The 17712-nt window shown below is 56.2% G+C and overlaps 1 protein-coding gene across 39 annotated transcripts in view; it reads right to left on the bottom strand.

Annotated features, from left to right (window-relative positions):
* Positions 1 to 17712, bottom strand: part of CATSPERG (cation channel sperm associated auxiliary subunit gamma) — a 28988-nt gene continuing 11276 nt past the window's right edge. For 11 of the 39 annotated variants that reach the window (XM_023649635.2, XM_023649642.2, XM_023649643.2 and 8 more), the window contains 22 exons: positions 12941 to 13112; positions 11334 to 11471; positions 10284 to 10343; positions 9960 to 10079; positions 9339 to 9389; positions 9108 to 9237; positions 8503 to 8614; positions 7421 to 7579; positions 7219 to 7331; positions 6265 to 6478; positions 5857 to 5919; positions 5560 to 5758; positions 5299 to 5417; positions 5097 to 5177; positions 4951 to 5007; positions 2105 to 2261; positions 1862 to 1925; positions 1629 to 1724; positions 1261 to 1350; positions 711 to 803; positions 524 to 623; positions 1 to 438 (listed from right to left, as the gene is read on the bottom strand). In XM_023649635.2, coding sequence (XP_023505403.2) covers positions 184 to 438; positions 524 to 623; positions 711 to 803; positions 1261 to 1350; positions 1629 to 1724; positions 1862 to 1925; positions 2105 to 2261; positions 4951 to 5007; positions 5097 to 5177; positions 5299 to 5417; positions 5560 to 5758; positions 5857 to 5919; positions 6265 to 6478; positions 7219 to 7331; positions 7421 to 7579; positions 8503 to 8614; positions 9108 to 9237; positions 9339 to 9389; positions 9960 to 10079; positions 10284 to 10343; positions 11334 to 11471; positions 12941 to 13112 — 2643 coding nt within the window. In that variant the 3' untranslated portion in view covers positions 1 to 183. The remainder of the gene's footprint in view (positions 439 to 523; positions 624 to 710; positions 804 to 1260; positions 1351 to 1628; positions 1725 to 1861; positions 1926 to 2104; positions 2262 to 4950; positions 5008 to 5096; positions 5178 to 5298; positions 5418 to 5559; positions 5759 to 5856; positions 5920 to 6264; positions 6479 to 7218; positions 7332 to 7420; positions 7580 to 8502; positions 8615 to 9107; positions 9238 to 9338; positions 9390 to 9959; positions 10080 to 10283; positions 10344 to 11333; positions 11472 to 12940; positions 13113 to 17712) is intronic. The other 28 variants (XM_023649639.2, XM_070224362.1, XM_070224370.1 and 25 more) reach the window with 14 other exon arrangements.

Genomic DNA, 17712 nt, shown 5'->3' with positions numbered 1-17712 from the left:
TGGTCCTGAAATGAGGCTTTATTAGGGTCTGAATGAGAAATGAAAATTCAAGCAAAACAGAAAGAAAGGCCTGGGACGGGTGACAGGCTGCATTTCCAAGCTGGCCCAGGATGTGAGGGCTGAGGGGGGGGGGCAGGGTCGGGGCAGCCAAGGGGCTCAGGCCGGCGACTTCTTCTACAAGGTCTACTCGGGTTTGGCCGTTTTCTCCTCGGCCATCTTGGAGATGATCCTGGAGCTGATCCTCGAGCCGATCCTGGATCTGGTCCGAGAGGCGCTGCTGAAGATCATGGAAGAGGAGGTGGAGGAGTAGTAGGACTCTGAGGCGATGAGGTTGTTGATCTTCCAGCGGAGGATGTTGCAGGCCTTCATCATAACAGGCAGCAGGAGGCAGAAGATTAAGTAGAGGACCACCAGGCCCAAAAAGATGCTGGCCGACACCTGGAGGCACCGCACAGCAGGTGTGGGTGGGTGGGCAGCCCGGGGCCCCATCCACCCCACAGGGCAGCTCGCGACAGCCACTCACCACGAGGATGAAGAGCGCCCGCGTGGCACTGAGTGGGAGGCCGTGGATGTGCAACAGGAAGGTGAGCTGGTAGTCACAGTATGTGCTCTTGTCCACACCTCTGGCGGGGATGGGGTGCAGGATTGGGGGAAGATCGGCCACCCCACAGGAGGCCCCCGACCCCACCTGGGCCCTATGCCTGGCTCACCTATTGCTCACCAACACCTTGAAGAAGAATTCGGGGGCGAAGATGCTATGGGGAATGGTGTCATGGCATGGGGAGTTCTCCAGACACAGCCACCTGGCGGCACAAGTTCAGGCACTTGTGGGACAAACCTTGCCTGGCACGTGCCAACTGCCGATTTCTCCCTCCAACCCAGAACTCTGGCGAGCCCCCATGAGGCATAATCTCACACCGTAGGGGTCAGGGCCGGGATGAGGGGGCACCGGCAGAGGGGTCGGGACCAGGATGGCAGATACAGGCAGAGGGGTCAGGGTGAAAATAGGGAAAGCACAGGAGGACGTGGGAGTCCCCTGGCCCATCCAGAACAGTCAGAAAAGTCCTCCTGGATGAAGGGGCATCCGAACCAAGGTCTGAAGAGAGTCAGAGGGCCCAGCACTGTGCACACAGGGTCCAGCTTGGTAAAGGTCAGTCCCATTTGAGGAACACAAGGCGGTCAGCGTGGCTTGAGGACGGAGGCAGAAGGGATTGTGGGCAGGTGGGGGTAAGGTGGCCTGCAGCCAGGCCATGCACTCACTCGATGCCCAAGCTCTGGTGGGACAAGATGTTGAAGGCCGGGTCCTCGGTGGTCGTTGCGTTCCTCGTGGTCCAGATGAGGCTGTCGGTCCTGTGCGGGACCGCGGGACCTCAGTGGGGGCGGGGCGGGGCGGGGCGGGCCTCGGCCGCGGGCCCAGAGCGAGGCCAGCCGGTGAGCAGGGGAAGGAGGGGCGGAGCCCTTGGCGGGCGGGGCCTCGCGGCGTGGGCGGGGCCAGAGTCTGCGGGACCCTAGGAGCTGGCGCTGTGGGCGGGGCTTGCAGCAAGGGCGAGGTCTGTGGCGGGAAGCGGGAGGGGTCTGCGGGAGAGGAAGGCCGATGGGGGGTGGGGGCCAGGGCCCACAGGGATTACTTGTCTAGGGGGCTGTTGTAACGGTAGATGTCCTCCTCGCTGTATTCCTTGATGGTGTCCAGGGTGGGCCCGCCGCCCACCACCTTCAGCACGTAGCTGCGGGGAGCAGAGGTGCGCAGGGACTGGCCTCGGTGTCCTGAGTCCCGCATTACCTCTACCACCTACCCCCCTTATTGCCCCGCCCACTCCAGCCACCCCACTCCCGTCAGCCGCTGGCTTGGCCACGCCTTTACCTGCCCTGAAAACTGCCAGAATCTCCCGTCACCAAATCTTGGATCAAGAAGAAGGGGTAGAAGACTGTGGAGTCGGAGAGGGTTGAAGCCAGGAGGAGAAGAAATTAGCTGGGCCCGAGAGGCGGAGGACGGAGAGGGGAGGAAGGAGAGATGCGAGGACCAAGAGGAAGAGCAGAGGCGAGGTGAGCGGGCAGGGAGGGCCAAGTGGTGGGGGCAGAGGAGCGCGAACAGCCGGACACGCACTATCGCGGAAGAGGAAGCAGGGCATCTCGCGGTCCACGTGCACGCAGTCGAAGTAGTGTTTGTTCTGCTGGCGGTTGTACTGCAGCGTGTAGGTGATGTCGAAGGCCAGGCGCTTGCCCGGGGGGCAGCCGATGAACATTGGCACCATCAGGTTACCCTGAGTTGGGGGAGAAGAGCCTCGCGCTGGACACCCCCTCCCACACCCCTCCTCCCACATCCCCCACCACTACTGCCAGGCTCACCCTCACCAGGAGGGGTGTGGTCACTATTATCATTAGAGCAATAGCTGCTCTCACTGTGCACAAGGCACTGGGTGATGTCCAGATGCTTTACATATTCAAATTCATTTAATCCTCATAACAGCCTTGTGTGGTAAAGACTACTAATATCTCCGTCTTAGAGATGGCAAAAGTGAGGCACAGAGAGGTCAAGCCACTAATTAATGATCGAAAGCCACACAGCTGGTAGGTGGCAGAGCTGGGATTGGAGCTGAGACAGGTTGGCTCGAGCTGCGTCCAGAGTAAGACAGAAACAAAACCACTGACACCTGCACCTGTGGAAAAGGCAACTCCTAGGCGGGCTTCATGGGGCCGAAATTGGGCCCGAATTCTCAAACAATAGACCCAGGGAGTGTGGGCTCTATGAGGGAGGGAGAGGCCAGGATGGGGGTCAGGGTCAGGGAGCCCCATGACACTGCCTTCAGAGGGAAGGGCCCCTGGCTCATTTCGGCGGGAGGGCCCAAGGGTTTCACCCAATCGCCAGAGGGACATGGGCATCCAGAGACGGGCCTGGGCCTGACAGCAACTGTGGAAAGGGGTTGGTGGCCATAGATTAAACACTTCCCAGGCTAGGCCTGGGCCAAAGACTTTACCCGGAGGCCACTTGCTCACTGAGAGGTCTAAGGGACGTCTCGGATTCAATCTGACCACAACCCATCTCATTCTTGGCACCTCATCGTTCCATGTTCAGGATACAAGCCTTGGCCTGATCCCGGAAACCTCGCCCTCTCCCCTCACATCCAATCCCTCCAGATATCCTGTCATCTCTGAACTTCAGCACAGAGCCATTCTCTCACTCAGCTCCTCAACGCCTCCGCCCCACCCTTGCTCCCTGCCTGGTCTTCCTGCTGCCCCCGCCCCTCCCAGTCTGTCCCCCAGGTGCAGCCAGAGGGTCCCTGTGAGCACCCGAGCCGCTCCTCTGCTCAGAGCCCTCTCGGGGTACCATCTCACTCACCGCAGCCCCCCTGGGCCTCAGTGATCTGCCCACCGTCGCAACTGTGACCTCGTCTCTCTCCCCTTTCCTCCTTTCTCGCCTTGATCCAGCCACACTTGCTCCTGGCTGTTCCTTTAGTCTGACACAGGAAACATCCTCCTGCCTCCAGGCCTTCCCACCACCCGTCCCTCTCGGCTGTGCCTTTCCACACAGAACGCCGGGGCTCGCTTCCTCCTCTCTTTCAAGTCTTTGCTCACTTTCCCTGGGCCAGGCCTTCCCTGAACCATCCCATGGAGAATGCTCGCCTCCCCCCTGCCCCTTGCTGCTTACTTTTCTCCTAGCTCTCATCATCTCTTAACATACAGCACCTTGTATTTCTCCTGCTCATTGCCTGACTCTCTGTTGTGGGTTGACCTAATTTGGAACAGGGTCTTTACAGACGTCATCAAGTTAAGAGAAGGTCATGCTGCATCAGAGTGGGCCCTAATCCAAGGACTCGTGTCATTATGGGAAGAGGGACATTTGGACACAGACACACAGAGAGAACGCCTTGGGAAGATGAGGGCAGAGATTGGAGTGACACTTCTCCAAGAAGAGGACTGGCAACCAGCAGAAGCGAGGAGAGGCATGGAACAGATTCTCCCTCAGAACCTCGGCCTTCTGGCCGCCAGAACTGGATGAGAAGAAATTCCAGTCTGCAGTATTTCCTTATGGCAGCCTTAAGAAATCAATGCCCCCCCCCCCCCCCCCCGCCAGAACATCAGCTTCATGGGGACAGAGATTTTGTCTGTTTCGGTCACCCTCCTAACTCCAGCACCTAAAACAATTGCTGGCGTGTGGGAGGCACTCAGTAAGCATTGGTGGGACGAATGACTAAGCTTTGGGGCAGGGGGCAGGGCGTGATATCTGTTCCTGCTTGATGCGTGAGACCCCAGCCCCAGCCCCCTTCCCCCTGTAGGCCCGCCTCTGGGGCTGGCCTGCTGAGAGACACTCCAAGCCTTTATTCACCTAAGCAAGTTTGATTGAGGACCTACTGGATGTAAATTCATTTCTTCCCTCCTTCATGCACCCTATTTACAGATTGAGAACCCACTGCTTATCAGTGAGTTCCAGCTTCCAGTTTTTCCAGGATGGGGAGCCAGAGAGGCGCCAAGCCTTCCAAATACACATGCCTCTTGATCTGTAATGCGGGGGTGAGGGGAGAGAGGAGAATCTGAAAGGCCCCAGCCTGAGCATACAAAGGAAGCGCAGCTCAGACTACATCCTACCTTCAGCCCCTCCGTTTCTTTGTCTGTCTAGAAGCAAACATCATTGCCTTTTTTAAACTTAATTTTAGATGGGCAATATGGTCACACGGTTAGTCCCAGATAGTCATTGCCCCGGCAGGGAAGGACCAGGAGGAACATACAAGCTTGTGTGCAATCTACACAACCAGTAAGGCGGCCCTTTCTGGAAACAGGAATGGATGAAAGGCGGGAGTGGATGGGTGGGTGAATGAAGGAGGAAAACGAAGGAGAGGGAAGAAATTATGAACGCGGTAGGATGCCCCCGGGGAGCACTCGGAACCAGCCCTGTTGAGACTCGCCCCAACCCCCACCCTCCTGCACAGGGCCCAGTACCCCAAGGTCCAATACTTGCATGCGCGGCCCCTGGTACGTGTTCTGGAAGCAGTGTCCGGCCGAGCCCACCACCTGTGGGTAGGAGCAGGTGATGACCGCGGCCCCCTGGGCCCGCTCTCTCCCCTCATCCCGCCTACCTCCCTCCAGGCTCGGGGGCGCACCTTAATGAGCATGGAGGTCTTCATGAGATGGTGTCCACTAATGCCCTGGTCAAAGCAAGCCTTCTTATCACTGAGGGTAACCTGGGGGTGGGGGCCGAAAGGAAGGGGTCAGCAGGCTTGCGGGAGCACCCAGGGACGGCTGACCGCGGGCTTCTCAGGGTCCGCTGCCCCCCCTTGGCACCCCCGCCCCGCCTGGTCTTACCCAGAAAAGCACCGAGTTGCGATTGATGAGGAGCTCCTGCCAGACCACGGCCTCAATGCAGTGCGGGTGGGCCAGCACCAGGCCCAGATCCAACCGGCTCCTCAGGTAGAAGGAGAAGCCTGCCGGGGCCAGAGGGAGGGGTCAGGGCCTAGCGCCCGGCCCACAGAAGCCCCGCCCCTCGGATGGGGCCCAGGCGCCCGCCCCCGCCCCCGCCGTCGCCCCGTCCGCCCGTCGGGCTCCGCGCAGGCCCCGCCCACAGACCGCTCTGGGCCTCCGACTTGAACGAGTGCCCGCGGACGCTCAGGAAGATGGAGAAGCGGTAGCTGGCGCCCTTGTCCAGGAAGATGCGCTCGGGCAGCTCGTGCTCGGCCTTGAGGTCGTAGATCTTTTCGTAGCTGGCCATGTCAATGTGCACGTTACCGGCGCTCTGCCAGTTGCTCGCCAGGTAGAAGTAGTAATGCTGGGGGATGGGACGAGGAGCAAAGTCAGCGTCCGCAGAGGGGCACGGAGAGGGGTGTCCGGGCCGCCCCTCCCCGCCTCCCCGCCCTCTCCACGCACGTGGTCCTGTTTCTTGTTCTTCCACCAGCGCCAGGTCGGGTCGTGCACCGGGTCCGCATATGGCTGCAGGGACCGCCGGCACCGTGAGGGGGGCGGGGCGGGTGAGTCCCCAAGCAGGTGGCATTCCCAGCCCCCTTCCTGGCCTCAGTCCCAGCCCCTAACCCAAAGCAAAAGGTGCATACCCCGGCCTGTCCCCAAGTCCCGCTTTCAGCCCAACACCACATCCTGAAAGCCATGCTTCAAAGCCCGGCTCATAGTCCTCAGCCGGCCCCCACTCAGCCTCAGACTCTCCAAGGCAGCGCCGCTCTGTTCCACCCTCCGCGCCCGTTCTTCCAGCCACGCGGGCTTTCCAATCCTCCTCCATCCCGTCTCGACCGGCCCCGGCCCCACGGGCCGCCGGACGCCCACCTTGTAGTACTTGGAGTGCAGCCAGAGCAGGTAGTAGACGAGGCCCTGATAGACGGCGAGCGAGTTCCTGGTGTGGAAGCCCGAGGCCTCCAGCACGCGCGGCGGCCGCGCGCGGTAGCGCTCCTGGCGCGTGTAGATCTGCGGGTTGGGCAGGTCCCGCAGGCGCATCACCGTGAAGGGGCAGAGGTTGCTGAAGGAGAGCGTCAGGTGGCCCCTGGCGGCGGCAGGGGGACGCAGCTGATTGTTCCGCGCTCGCAGGCCCCTTTCTCCCCTCTGCGCTGCGGGGGCCCCACATCTGATTCAGCCCTGCCTTCCTCCTCGGCCTCAGTCCTGGTGCCCTGGACCTCATCCCAGATGCCCCTGGCCCCAGGGCACTCAAGCTCCTAAGCGGCCTTTCACTCCCCCCGCCCCCTAAATGCCTCCCCGGACTCTCTGCAGGTGACCAGAAGGATCATCACCGAACACAGTAAAATCTGACCATGGAGTCCCTCTCCTTAGTCCCATCATGGCTCCCCAGGCCCCTCAGGATGAAGTTCAAGTTCCTCCCTCTGACCCCAGGCTCACCTGGTCCACCCTGCCATCACAACTGCACTCTACCGGCACTGTCTTTTCTCTCAGTTCTTGAACACCCAATCTCCTTTGCTCCTCTGGGCCTTTGCACATGTGGTTCCCCCGTCTGGAACACCCTTCTCCATCTTACCCCCTGGCCACTTCCTCCTTACCCTTCCGGTCACAGAAGTGCTCATGCACCTCTTCCTCCTGGAAGCCCTCCCTGATGCGCCCTTCACCCAGGTTGGGCCAGGCCCCTGCTTTGAGCTTCCATAAGCCCTGAGCTCCCCCATCACAGCCCGGAGGTTGTCACTAGGGATGGCTCAGCTCCCCACCACCCCCACCCCTGGAGCAGAGCAGTGCCCAGGGCTCTCTGACTACTGCCGTGGTCCAGCATCTTCTCACCCCTGCCGCTCCAAGATGTAGCGGTTGCCCAGCTGCTGGTACATCAGAAGCTGCTCCACGGGCACCAGCCTCTTGACGAGCCGGCCCTGCTGGTCGTTTATAAGGTACACCAGCTGCAGCGGGAACGCAGGGCCAGGTGAGCTGCAGTCAGCTTCCTGCAGCCCCCCCCCCCCGGTGTCTCCCCACGGCCCCCGCCGAGCACCTGGTACAGTTTGCTGTCTTCGTAGAAGAGAGTGACCATGGTCTCATTGGGGGCGTGGAGAGAGGACTGATGCATCCGCTGCAGGCTGACGTACACCTCCCAGCCCTCGGACGGGAACAGCTTGTACACCCGGTGGCTGCCTTCCAGGAGGTACCAGATCTGGGGGTGACAGCCAGCTGTGTGTGTGAGGGCACGGGGACCGCGGACCCCACCTCTGCCTCTCAGCTGGAACCAGGTGAGCTCACGTACCTTCTCCCTCCTTGCCAGAACCCGAGCTCCCCCGAGCCCAGCCCTCACTCGCCAGGATACGTGTCTTCCGGGTTTTGGTCTGCTTGAGTTCCGAGGACTTGCCACTTAAGCATTCCTAATCCTGGCCCCTAACGCCCGGGGTTCCTAGGGCTCAGCCCTCTTCTTCCTTCTCACTCTCTGCCCACTGCAGGGTCTCGCCATCCCCTCGGCCTCAGTTTCCCACCACTGCACTGATGCCCACCCCTTTAGGCCCCCAATGCATTTGACTCTAGACCTGGCCTCCTCCTCAGGCTCAGCCTTTAGGATGTCCCCGCTCCATGTGGCCTCCTCTATGACGCCCTCCCTGATGCCCACACGCCCAGCCTGGATCAGGCCCTCCTCTGAACTTCCATGGGCGCTGTTCTCCCCACTGTGGCCCTGACCACTCTGAGCTGTCACTGTCTGGGAAGGAGTCTGTCTTCCCGATGGACTGTGGCCCTGTGAGGGCAGGGCCCAGGGCTGACTCAGTCACCACTGTGTCCCCAGCACTGCGGCAGGCATACAGTAAGTGCTCAATATTTATGAAATGAACAAGCACAGGATGAATGAAAGAGGGCCCCCTCGGGAAATCGGGTGATAACTCTGAGCACAGGTCTGTCACGCCGCTGAGTGGCTTTGGAAAAGACACTGATCCTGTGAGTTCCAGGGTATAAATGGAGCTTCGGCTGCCCTAACCCGGGGTCCCTGAGGGTCTTCCCTCCCCTGGGCCCCTCTACCCTGACAGGGGAGAAGGGAGACTCCCGGGGTTTGGGGGTACGCAGAGAAGAAGTGGGGAGAGGGACAGGGCAGCCCACCTCCTCGGTCTCGGTGACAATCGCCATCTCCCCTCGGAAGGAGTTGACCAGGTACTTGATAGACAGCTCCTTGGGGAAGTCCAGCAGGTAGATGAAGTTTTCGTTGTCATAGCTGCAGGGCAGAGAGGGGAGCTGGGGGCGCCCAGGCCAGGCCCCCAGAGGGCATCTGCTCCCCCCACTCCAGGCCTCGCCGGAGGCAGGAACCGTGCACTCAGTTCTTCACTAGCCTTGTGAGAACATGTACGGGACGCCCCCCACTCCAAACCCTCCGGGCGGCCTGCCCATCTGCAAGCAGGAGCATTCGGCCAACCACCTATGGAGCTGGCTCTGGGCCCCTAGGTTCCTGAGGGGTGACAGGGATCCCAGCCTCTCTGCAGACAGTGCCCCGCCATTGCTCACTTAGGCTGCGTCCTCACAAGGGGGCTGCCACAGTTTTCAAAATCAGCTTCCCCTATCCTAGTCCTGGCCACCCCAGCAGCACTTCCCCCATCACAGTCCTGACAACTTCTGGACTCAGGCAGCCTCTAAAAACTCGGGGACTTCAGCCCCCGCCCCCCCCCACTCTGCAATGGGGCTGGGGAGGCAGACCACGCCCCGACCCGTACCTCTGCAGGAGGAAGTTGCCCCAGATGAACAGCATGTGGTTGTATGGGTTGTAGGACATGCCCTTGGGCACCATAGGGAAGTTGGTGTAAGACTCTGTTCCTAGGATCATCAGGAACTCCAGGCCTCGGGCTGGCCGGGCAGAGGCAGAGGGGACACAGCAGTGAGGAGGGGCCACCTGGGCCCTTTCTCACCCCACCCACCTCTGAGACCCCCTTGCCTTCCCCTCCTACCGTCAGGGATGAATTCCGGGATGGTGTAGAGGATGGCCAGGTAATCACTGACTATGGGTGGGGAGAAGATAGCAAAATCTCCTGAGGCCCTGAGCTTCCAAAACCTGAAACTGGGCAAGCCACGAGGTTCCCAACTCTCTAAAAAACCCTCCAATGGCTTCCCACTGGGGTCTGTTAGCCCTTAGAGTTTCTGTGTGTGAATTATATCCTCTGAGAGGATAGAGGCTTGGTGGTAGGGCACAGGACTTGCTTCCTCTGATTCCTTGGCTGGGGAGTGCAGTGCACAGCCTCTACAACTGTACGTGGCAGCCCTGTTCTCACTTCAGGTAAAATCAAATCAAATCTCCTTATTGTGAGCCACAAAGCCCTTCCAGATCTGGCTTCTGCTCACCTCTCCAATCTCGCTCCTTCCTCCCTCCCCCTCTGTTCTGGTCACATGGACTTCCTCTCAGTTTCTCCAGCCCACCAAGCCTGTTTTCCACCACTACTCCTTACCCAGGAGTGACATGAGCAACAGTTCCTCCCACTGTCTGCTGGGCGCAGACCCCACAGGATGGACACGCAGTTCACATCCTGGACTCCCACCCCTTGGCGCTCAGCCCCTCGTGGTGCCCCAATTACCCAGGTCGTAGCTGACCACCTGGAAACGCTTCCCGGCGGCAGGGTCTTCGATCTCCACCAGCAGCAGCAGGCGGTGGTGGTCCTCCATGTATATGGCCCAGGTTATGGAGCAGTTGACAACTGGACGGGGAAGAGGGCGGTCCGGAGATGTCCTCGGACCCCGCCCCTCTCCACCGTCTCTGTGACTGCCAAGTCTGCCCCTGTAACGCTCCACCCCTCCCAAGACACTGCCATCCTTTCCCGTCACCTCTCCCCGCTTGCCCTGCTCTCCCACCTGCTCGAACGCCCACCCGCCGGCCACAGACCCCTCTGGGAGACGGGTACCTTGTATCCCTTGGCACACGGACTGCTTCCTGGGCAGCAACTCGAAGGACACGCGGCCATCTGGGGAGCAGGGCAGGTCCACACTCAGGCCCTTCCCAGCCCGTCTGGCACCCCCTGCGCCCCGCCAGCTATCCCACTGTCCAGGGTGGAACACTGGGGCCTCCCTGCCGGCTTAGTCCCTGGGATGCCAGGGAGCAGGTCCCACCCCCTGGCTTGTCAGTCACTCACATCTAGCCTATCAGAGTCTGTCTGTCTCCGCTCAGGTCTGGGCACGTGACCCACAATGGGCCAATCAGAGTGCACCCTGGGATTCCTGCTAGAGTTAATGGGGAAGAGGCTGCTCCCATTCTCTGGAGACTGGGGGCTCAAACTGGTGGGAGATGTGACCCTGAGTTCCTGGGAGCCATCTTTAACCCCCGTGAGAGGAGTATCTACCTGAAAACGAAGCCAAATCATAGGGCTCATGATAATAAACCCTTTATAGCACCCGCCATGTCCCCAGCACCGTCCTAAGAACTTCCCATATGCCAACTTATTTAATCTTCCTGTCCACCCAATGAAGCAGGTACTACTGCTATGAGCCCTATTTTGCAGATGAGGAAGTGAGGCCAAAAAGAGAGGTTAAGTGTCCGTCGAAAGCCACAGGTGACTTAAGTTGGGTGTGTCGGAGAGGTTTCTCTCCAGACCTGTGCTATAATCGCTATGCTATACTACCTTGCCAAGAGATAGACAGAGTTCTGATGATATACCCTGTGAGCCCCTGGATCCAGCCATGCCTGAAGTTGAAATCTGGTCTTTTCATTTATATAAGTCCACAAATTCTTTATGCCTAAATGATTTTTGAATTGGGCTTCTGCTCTTTGAAACCAAACACATCATGAAAGATACATAATAGACCCCAAGCCCTACCCCTACACATGCATAAACCCATCCCCACTCACAGGGACAACCTCCAGCCTGGGATCCCTCCTGAAGGCACCTGGTGAGGGATGAGGGCCTGAGGTCAGAATTCTTGGAGGTGAGAGGGTATGGAGGGGCCCTCACCCTTACCTGTGATGGTCCCAAAGTGGACATAACCTTCGTTCTTGCCAGTGGTGAGGGCCATTATGTACTCGGAGCCGTTGCTATGGAAATGCACAGGGCATAGTTTCTTGATGCACTCCTTGGCCAGGACACGAACCCAGCTCCCTGTGGGGGGCCAGCATAGAGCCTCAGGCCCAAGCATTTGGACCTGGGACCTTGGCCCCCCAACCACATTTCCCCGGCCTTAATGAGCCTATTACCTGTCCTCTCCTGCTGGAGCAGCTGTTCAGGGTGGTGTCTGAGGGGCCCTTGGTATAGGGCCCCAGCTGCCTTTGAGAAAAGCCTGCTTGCTCACACTCCATCCCCAAGGTTCAGACTGGGCTGACCCCACCCTTGCATTCCCCTGGCCAGAGTGATTGGTTCTGAGCTGGGCATGTGTCCAAACTGGGCAAGTCCAAGACAGTCCCAGCTTGCAACCACTAACAAAGAGATGATCTTTCCTGGGGCCCCTGAGGGCATAAAAGTCTGCAGTTGCTGGGGAAGGGGGGAGTCACCATGGCCACCACAAGGAGGGGGCTGTCTAATAGCTACAGTGAGCCCCTAGATCCAACTATGCCTGAAACCAACTTGCTCCTGGGGTTTTCAGCTATCTAAGCCAATAAACACCCCCTTTCTTTGGCTTAAGCCCATTTTAACTTGGTTTCTCCCACTGTCGAAGTGCCCTCAGAAAGAAAGGGAGAAAAATGGGGCTGTCGAGAACAGGCACTAACTAATGGAACATACATTACAGTACCCATTTCTGTGACCCTGTAAGTCTGAGTGACCCCATAAGCTGTCTAAACGACATCGCTCATTTAGGTGGGGGGAAAACTAGGACTTGGAGGGCTTTGCTATTGTTAAAAGATGGGGATGAATCAGAAGTCTCTCTTTAGGGGCCGGCCCCGTGGCTGAGTGGTTAAGTTGGCACGCTCCACTGCAGGCGGCCCAGTGTTTTCTCGGTTCGAATCCTGGGCGTGGACATGGTACCCCTGATCAAGCCATGCTGAGGAGGCGTCCCACATGCCACAACTAGAAGGACCCACAACTAAGAATATACAACTATGTACCAGGGGGCTTCGGGGAGAAAAAGGAAAAAAATAAAATCTTAAAAAAAAAAGAAAAAGAAGTCTCTCTTTTTCCTCTCTGATCAATCTCCTTCACAGCTTTGCTTCTCCAGTGTCCCGTCCCTCTCTCTCTCTGTCTCTCTCTCTCTGACTCTCTATGCCTCTCCTCCACCCCCCAGATTTCTCTCTTGGTATGCCTGTCTCTGTCCTTCTGACACTCACATGTGTGTGTGGGTGCACGCGTGCATGCTGAGTCTCTCTCTCTCTGCTCCTTCCCTTCCCTCTCGAGCCTCCCTCCTCCCCCAGCTGGTTCTCAGTACCTCGGAAGGTCTGGGAGAAAGCCTCACCCCAGCGTGCAGAGGGGAGAAGGCCCTGCAGGGAGGGCAGGGATGATTCAGGACCTTGGAAAGTTCCCTCGACACCCTCCCCCCTGCCCCCGCCCCCGCCCCCACGGCAATTCCAGTCCCAGGTGCCTCCAGTGGACGGACTCGCTGAGGCGCCCTCCCCACCTGAGATGCCACGGCCCCTCACCGCTGCCACGGTTGCTCTCGTGGAGTGTGATATAGGTGCCCGTGAAATAATAGACGAGCTGGTTCTGCCGGATGAAGAGGATGCTCTCAGTGGCGATGGCGTCGTAGATGGTGGCGGTGAAGTTGGGGTGGGGGCAGTAGAAGGAGCCTACCCAGCAACTGTCGATGCTCAACTGCAGGCGGGCGGAGCCAGCGGTGAGCAGGTGGCCTTGGCCTCAGCCCCCACGTCCTGCCTTGGGGGGAGGCACCTGCTCTGACAACTGCTCAGGAGGGACACACGCAGCTGTCCCCAGGGTGCCCTCCCTGTTCACCCTGAAGCAGCAGCTTGATGGTCAAACTTCCCCACCATGGGCCAGGGCAGCAGGCGACCCAGGCTGGAGCCAGCTGGGGCTCTGGGTGCTCCCTAGAGTTGGGCAGTGCACAGCAGTACTCAACAGTGCTTGGCAGTCCCAATTCCCCAGGCCGCACTCAGGATAATACCCACGTGGATCCAAAAGAGTCCACGCTTGGCCCAAGGCGCACTCTTAATAATCCCATTCTACTTAGAACACAGTTGGCTGTCAGGCCAACACCGTCTGAACTCACGGACCAACCGCTAACCCTGGCAATATCACGAACAGTGGGAAAGCACCATCAGTGAAGGGTTCTTGCCTAAAAGATTGAATCTAAGTTTTATCAAGTTTCTAGAGCTCCATATTCCAGCCTCCCTATTGCCTATAAACTATCAGTTTATACTGACAAGCTATCAGTTTATAGGCAATATAGGGTGTTAGGGACTGAACTGTGCTCTCCCCCGACCCCGTAATTTACATGTTGAAGCCCTAACCCCTGTCGAAATTAATAAAAGGAATCTTAACGAAATTGGAGTGGGGAGGCCTGTAGGGGCAGCTCTTGTGCCCTATCACACGTCATCAATTACTCCAACCAGGAAGGGAAGTGTTCTCACATCTTGGACAGGAGATAAAACTACTTTACTGCCGAAGGAAGATTTCTCTCCCACCCAGCAACAGCCCAGCCAATGAGAAATGCAGGAGCTCAGCCAATGAGAAACACAGCAGCTCAGCCAATGAGCAACACCACAGCCCAGCCAATGAGAAACACCACAGCTTAGCCAATGAGAAATGCCATAGCCCAGCCAATGAGAAATGCTGCAGGCCAGCCAATGAGAAACACCACAGCTCAGCCAATGAGAAACACCACAGCTCAGTCAATGAGAAACACCACAGCTCAGCCAATGAGAAACACTGCAGGCCAGCCAATGAGAAACACCACAGCTCAGTCAATGAGAAACACCACAGCTCAGCCAATGAGAAACGCTGCAGGCCAGCCAATGAGAAACACCACAGCTCAGCCAATGAGAAATGCCACAACTCAGCCAATGAGAAACACTACAGCTCAGCCAATGAGAAATGCCACAGCTCAGCCAATGAGAAGCCATTGCCGCCCTGAACTGTTACTTTCCCCCAATGGACTTCCCCTTAGAACAGTCCCTCCATATTGCCCTTTTTCTGTGTAAAAGCACCTCTGGGCAGGCCCAAGGGCTCAACGGTTAAGTGCCCATGTTCTGCTTCAGCGGCTGGGGTTTGCTGGTTTGGATCCCGGGTGCAGACATAGCACAGCTTGGCACACCATGCTGTGGCAGGCGTCCCACATATAAAGTAGAGGAACATGGGCATGGATGTTAGCTCAGGGCCAGTCTTCCTCAGCAAAAAGAGAAGGATTGGCAGCAGATGTTAGCTCAGGGCTAATCTTCCCCAACCCCACACCCCAAAAAGCAGCTCCCCTCCTTTGTTTTCTGGATTCACCTGTGGTTCACCGTAGCATGCACCTCCTCAATTGCAATTCTTTTGGTTAGTCCCAAATAAACTTATTTTGAGATAAAATAACAGGTAAATTTGCTTTTCAAGTTGACACACCCAATGTGACTGTATTTGCAGATAGGGCCTTTAAGGTGATAATTAAGGTCCCATGATGTCATAAGGGTGGGGCCCTAATCCTATTGGACTGGGGTTCTTTTTTTTAAAAAAAGATTTTATTTTTTCCTTTTTCTCCCAAAGCCCCTGGTACATAGCTGTGTATTTTTTTTCAGTTGTGGTCCTTCTAGTTGCAGTATGTGGGATGCCGCCTCAGCATGGCCTGATGAGTGGTGTCATGTCCATGCCCAGGATTCGAACTGGCGAAACCCTGGGCCACCAAAGCAGAGTGTACAAACTTAACCACTGGGCCACCGGGCCAGGGACTGTGATTCTTATATGGAGAGGAGGAGCAGGCAGGCCAGCCCCGGCGGTTCAGCATGCTTGGCTTCGCTGGCCTGGTTTGGCTCCCGGGGGCGGACCAACACCATTTGTCAGCGGCCATGCTGTGGCAGGGGCTCACATACAAAATAGAGGAAGATTGGCAACAGATGTTAGCTCAGGGAAAATCTTCCTCAGCAAAAAAAACAGAAGAGGAAGAGACATCACAGGTGAGGAGAGAGGCCTCATCAGAAACCAACCCTGCTGACCCCTAGGCCTTGGACATCCAGCCTCCAGAACTATGAGAATACAAATTTCTGTTGTTTAAGCCACGTAGTCTGTGGTATTTTGTTAGGGCAGGCTGCTCAGACTAATACACGGGGTCAGAGGCACAAGTTAATGATTCCACGAAGAAGCAAGCAGCTAAATTCCATAGGACAAAAGGCCTGGCTTCTTAAATTGCCTGAAAAAAGGGTGGTTGGTTGGGAGGAACAGACTTACAGGTGAGAAGACCATTAAAAGACTTAACAACCAATGCAACATATTGATCCTGATTCAAACAAACCAACTTTAAAAGACATTTTTAGATAATTGGGGAAAATTGACCATGGCTGGGTTAGATGATATTAAGGGGTTATTGCTAATTTTGCTGGGTACCATAATGGCATTGTGATTTTATTTTTTAAAAGTCCTCATGTGTTAGAGATACTTCTTCGAGTATTTCAAGAACTTACAGATGAAATGGTATGATGGCTGAAATTTTCCTTAAAATACTCCAGGAAATAAAAAAAATGATGGCCAAAAAAAAAAAAAAAAGGAAAATGCTGATAATTATTGAAGCTGGGTTCATCATACTATTCTCTCTACTTTTGTGTCAGATTGAAATTTTCCACCAAAAAGTGGAATTTTCCATTAACTTTTCCAATAAAAAGTATAAATCAGGGGCTGGTTCCATAGCCTAGTGGTTAAGTTCAGTGCACTCCACTTCGGCAGCCCAGGTTCAGTTCCTGGGCACAGACCTATACCACTCATCAGCAGCCATGCTGTGGCAGCGACCCCCAAACAAAATAGAGGAAGACTGGCAGGGGTGTTTGCTCAGGGCCAATCTTCCTCAGCAAAAAAAAAAAAAAGAAAGAAAGAAAGAAAGAAAGAAAGAAAAATCAAAGCAAAACACTAGGATCTGCTGCTGAGGGAAATTTCATCAAGTTAAGGAGAACTGAACATTCTCACTTCTCCTACACTATTCAGCACCAAAAGAGGGCCCGTGCAAATGTTATTTCTAAAAAAGTCTTGCAATCCAGACTACAGAGGCTGTTGCTGTGCCTGGTGAAACTACCCTGTACCCTCTAAGTCTGTCACTTTGGTTAGCTGTCATACTTAATGTGTTACCCTGTTAATGTTGGAAGTGATGCCTCTGTTTTCTGGAACAAATACTTGGAAATTTTCTTTGTGAAGCTAGAAGAAGATCACCACCTTCCCCTCTTTGCCCACATATGAGAGGAGAGGGAAAAAAGCTGTGAGTCAGCTGGACTCCTTATTTGAGCAAAGTTTGAGACTTCTGACTCGTTTAACTCCATAAGCAGCAGGTTGGGTTTTCCTGGCCATGACTTAGTCCAAGTGGGCAAAAGGTCTAAGCCACACCAAGTGGAAGGAAACGTGTGATTTGGGAGTTAGGGCGTAATGGCAAAGATCTTTCCCACTGAAGGTGGGCCTCTGCCCACAGAGAGGACACAGCCTCGGCCGTTCCAGAGTACAGGGCTGTTTTGAGCATAAAGTCCATACAGCAGAATCAGGTCCAAGAGATGAAGAGAAAGAAATTCAGTCTTGGTGACATTGTTTGAACTCCTGGGTCAAGCTGGACCTGAAGTCCTGAATTTTTTTTTGGTTATATGAACCAACAAATTTCCTCTCCCACTTTTGGCAGATGGCTAGTTGAGCTCCCAAATCCATTTCCCCCATATTCTTTGGTAAGTTAGCTTTAGCAAGGCATGCACCACCCAGGTAGAAATTGTATTTCCCAGACTCCTTTGCAGTTGGATGTAGCCAAGTGACTGACTCCTCACTAATGGAATGTAAGTGAAATTTGCTGAAAAGAAAATAGCTTGCCCTCCACTTCTGCTCTTTGCCCTTCCCATTGGCTGGAAGATGGATGTGGGCCTGACCCAGCTCCGACCACACAGATGAGATCAACACCTGGGGCCTAGAGGATGGCGAACCAGGAAAACGGACAGGACCTGGGGTCCTGACTTCTGGACTGTGACGAGAATGAGCAATAGCATCTATTTCAGCTGCTCCCTTTCAGGGGTCTCTGTTACAGCATCTAAACCTGACCCACGCAGGGCCGTGCAGGGGGAGCACTCCTAGGGGCAGTCGGGGAGGGAGCAGGGAGCTGAAACGGGAGGAGGAAAAGAGCGGAGACAGCAATGTGGGAGAAATCCCCGTGATTCGAGAATGAGAGGAAACGGGCTTTTACTTGGGAGGGATGGAAATTCTCTGGAACCAGGTGGTGGTTGCACATACGAATGCACAGTAGTAAATA

Source organism: Equus caballus, chromosome 10 (assembly GCF_041296265.1).
Source record: "Equus caballus isolate H_3958 breed thoroughbred chromosome 10, TB-T2T, whole genome shotgun sequence".
NCBI classification, from domain to species: Eukaryota; Metazoa; Chordata; class Mammalia; order Perissodactyla; family Equidae; genus Equus; species Equus caballus.
This window is presented reverse-complemented; position numbering and strand designations above follow the sequence as displayed.